Source organism: Penaeus monodon, chromosome 27 (genome assembly GCF_015228065.2).
Source record: "Penaeus monodon isolate SGIC_2016 chromosome 27, NSTDA_Pmon_1, whole genome shotgun sequence".
Lineage (NCBI taxonomy): Eukaryota > Metazoa > Arthropoda > Malacostraca > Decapoda > Penaeidae > Penaeus > Penaeus monodon.
In genome coordinates, this window is record NC_051412.1 from 40,666,482 (window position 1) to 40,668,609 (window position 2,128).

The 2,128-nt window shown below is 46.2% G+C and overlaps 1 protein-coding gene across 1 annotated transcript; it reads right to left on the reverse strand.

The window, feature by feature from the left end:
- Window positions 1-518: 518 nt before the first annotated feature.
- Window positions 519-999, reverse strand: LOC119590528 (innexin shaking-B-like). The gene is made up of 2 exons (XM_037939177.1): window positions 827-999; window positions 519-723 (listed from the first exon to the last, which is right to left on the reverse strand). Exons 1-2 carry the CDS (start codon window positions 997-999, stop codon window positions 519-521), a joined length of 378 nt encoding a protein of 125 aa, XP_037795105.1.
- Between the last annotated feature and the right edge of the window lie 1,129 nt (window positions 1,000-2,128).

The following is a 2,128-nucleotide window of genomic DNA, read 5'->3' on the forward strand; positions in this document are numbered from 1 at the left end:
TGTAAAATAACGTTTAAGGATGAACATAAAAACATTGTTGGATAATCATTCTTTATTATCATGTATATAATGATGTATCACACAGAATACATGATCAAATTTCGCCATCCGCAAACCCTGAGCTTTCGTGGGCAAGGAAAAGAAACGTTTTTGCTCAGACAAGAGGGTCCAAATTCAAGCTTAGGTGTATTTTCCTTCCGTCGCTCCCTCGAGAAAGGGGCACTAAAATCCTTTCCTCATTTACATGGTATGAGGAAGTCTTGCCAACAATAAGGATAACTACTACATCGGCGATTGCTTTTTAGAGAAAGGAGAAAAGGTTTAAATTTGATGGAGGAAACTCAAAGAGAAGAGAATAATCTGTCCAAATACCTCCTTTGAGGAATTCGAAAAGAGGCCAAGAGGCGATGCCTTTCCTTTTCCAAAACTGTATCCCAGTATTTATGATATGAACTTTTATGTGTGTGCTTGCGAGTGCACGCATGTGTCTCTGCATGTATTTTGCTGTCGAAAAAAAATTACACAGGAGAGATGTCCGCGGCCCTCTCTCCTAGCTCTGTAGAGGTCCCCGCTTTCTTGTAGCCCATAACTCTGCCAGAGAACTCCTCCATCAGGATACCGAAGGCATGGAATTCCACGTTTTTGCTGAGAAGATACAGGAGGAAGAAGTCCCCAGTGTTGAGCTTCGTCATAAGAGCATCAACATTGTCGGGGCAGATTCCCCTGTTTCCGCAAAAGGTAGGACTTCACGGAGGCGGAAGAAAAGATTACCAAATACGAGAGCAACATGACCCCGCCAAAACAAGAGAGAATGACGAAGTATAACCACAGGAACGCGAACATCTTTATATACATAGCTCTTTGGCTCAGGGTGCATATCATATCGTATGTTTCTATGGCACCCGAATGGCCAAACTTGTAAAACAGGCACTTAGAGGCAGCTGGAAATGTCATGCTGGTTGCTTCCTTTGCATCCGCGCTGTCCCGAAAGAGGTCCATGACGCTTAACCCGCGGTCGAAGAACACCCCCGGAGCCCGCCGAGATACATGTCTGATTGCCAAAAGTTGAAGAAAGCAGAAGGACCAGTGTTTAGACATTTCACTAGCAAGTAGGCTGAGGCGTAAGTGGTGTGTTATTGGAGTGCGAGGTTGGGAGGGTACTTACGAGGGCCTGTAGTCTGTCGTTGGCGAGGAGGCCGATCTCCTTGGTCTCATGAATGGGAACGGCGCGCTCTGGTGGCGCTGTGGGCGAGAGTACCGTGAGCTCTGTGCAGGCCCTACGGGGTGTAGGCGGCCGTCTTGTGCCGGATGAGTGGCGCGAGTCCGTATGTGGAGTAAACCAGCGCAATGTCCCTGGGGGCAGAATGAACGGCGTGAACCAGGGTACGCCTTTTGGGGTCGCCCGCCTGTAACTGTTGTTTCTGTAATTTGAAGAACGAGTCAGTTATGAGTGGGGTAGTAAGTGTGTGATGATGTGGTAAGGCTTCATCGGTCGAACTATTGTTTCAACTAACGCCTCAGTCGTAAACACAATAGGGGAATAAGACCGACCTTGAGAAGATGCCCACCGGTATAATGTATGTCGTAGGTGGTGCTGATAATTTATATGGTATGGAATATTAGTATATCTCCTCTATATAGTCTATATATGCAGTCATATATATCCATGGTATTACGGCGGGGCTAAGTCTATTTCATGGTTTCATCGACTGACTCAGTCATTCTCACCTGCATACGAGCTACGGCACGAACCACTGAAAGTGTAAGCTAATTGATCGCTGGTGCGGCGTCAGATTGGGACTGCGGAGGGTGTGCTACATCAATGCCCTTGAAAGTACTAGGGAGATCGCATGTGTACGGCGATAAGTATTACATGAGTGGGAGGGTATAAAACAACAACAAGGTGAAAAAGGCAAAAAATATGGATCGACGCACCCAGCTTTGTACCGCGTCAGTGAAGTGGTCGGCCCAAACGATAGCGTGAGACGTTGGCAGTGTGAGTCCTTTGCTGAAACACCTAGACGAAAAATTTGGGTTGTAAATATAAATCTAAACCAGGACCCCTGAACGCACCGGTGAACGCGAATCATATGGCATATATTATTCTATAGTATTTAAAAAATATAAC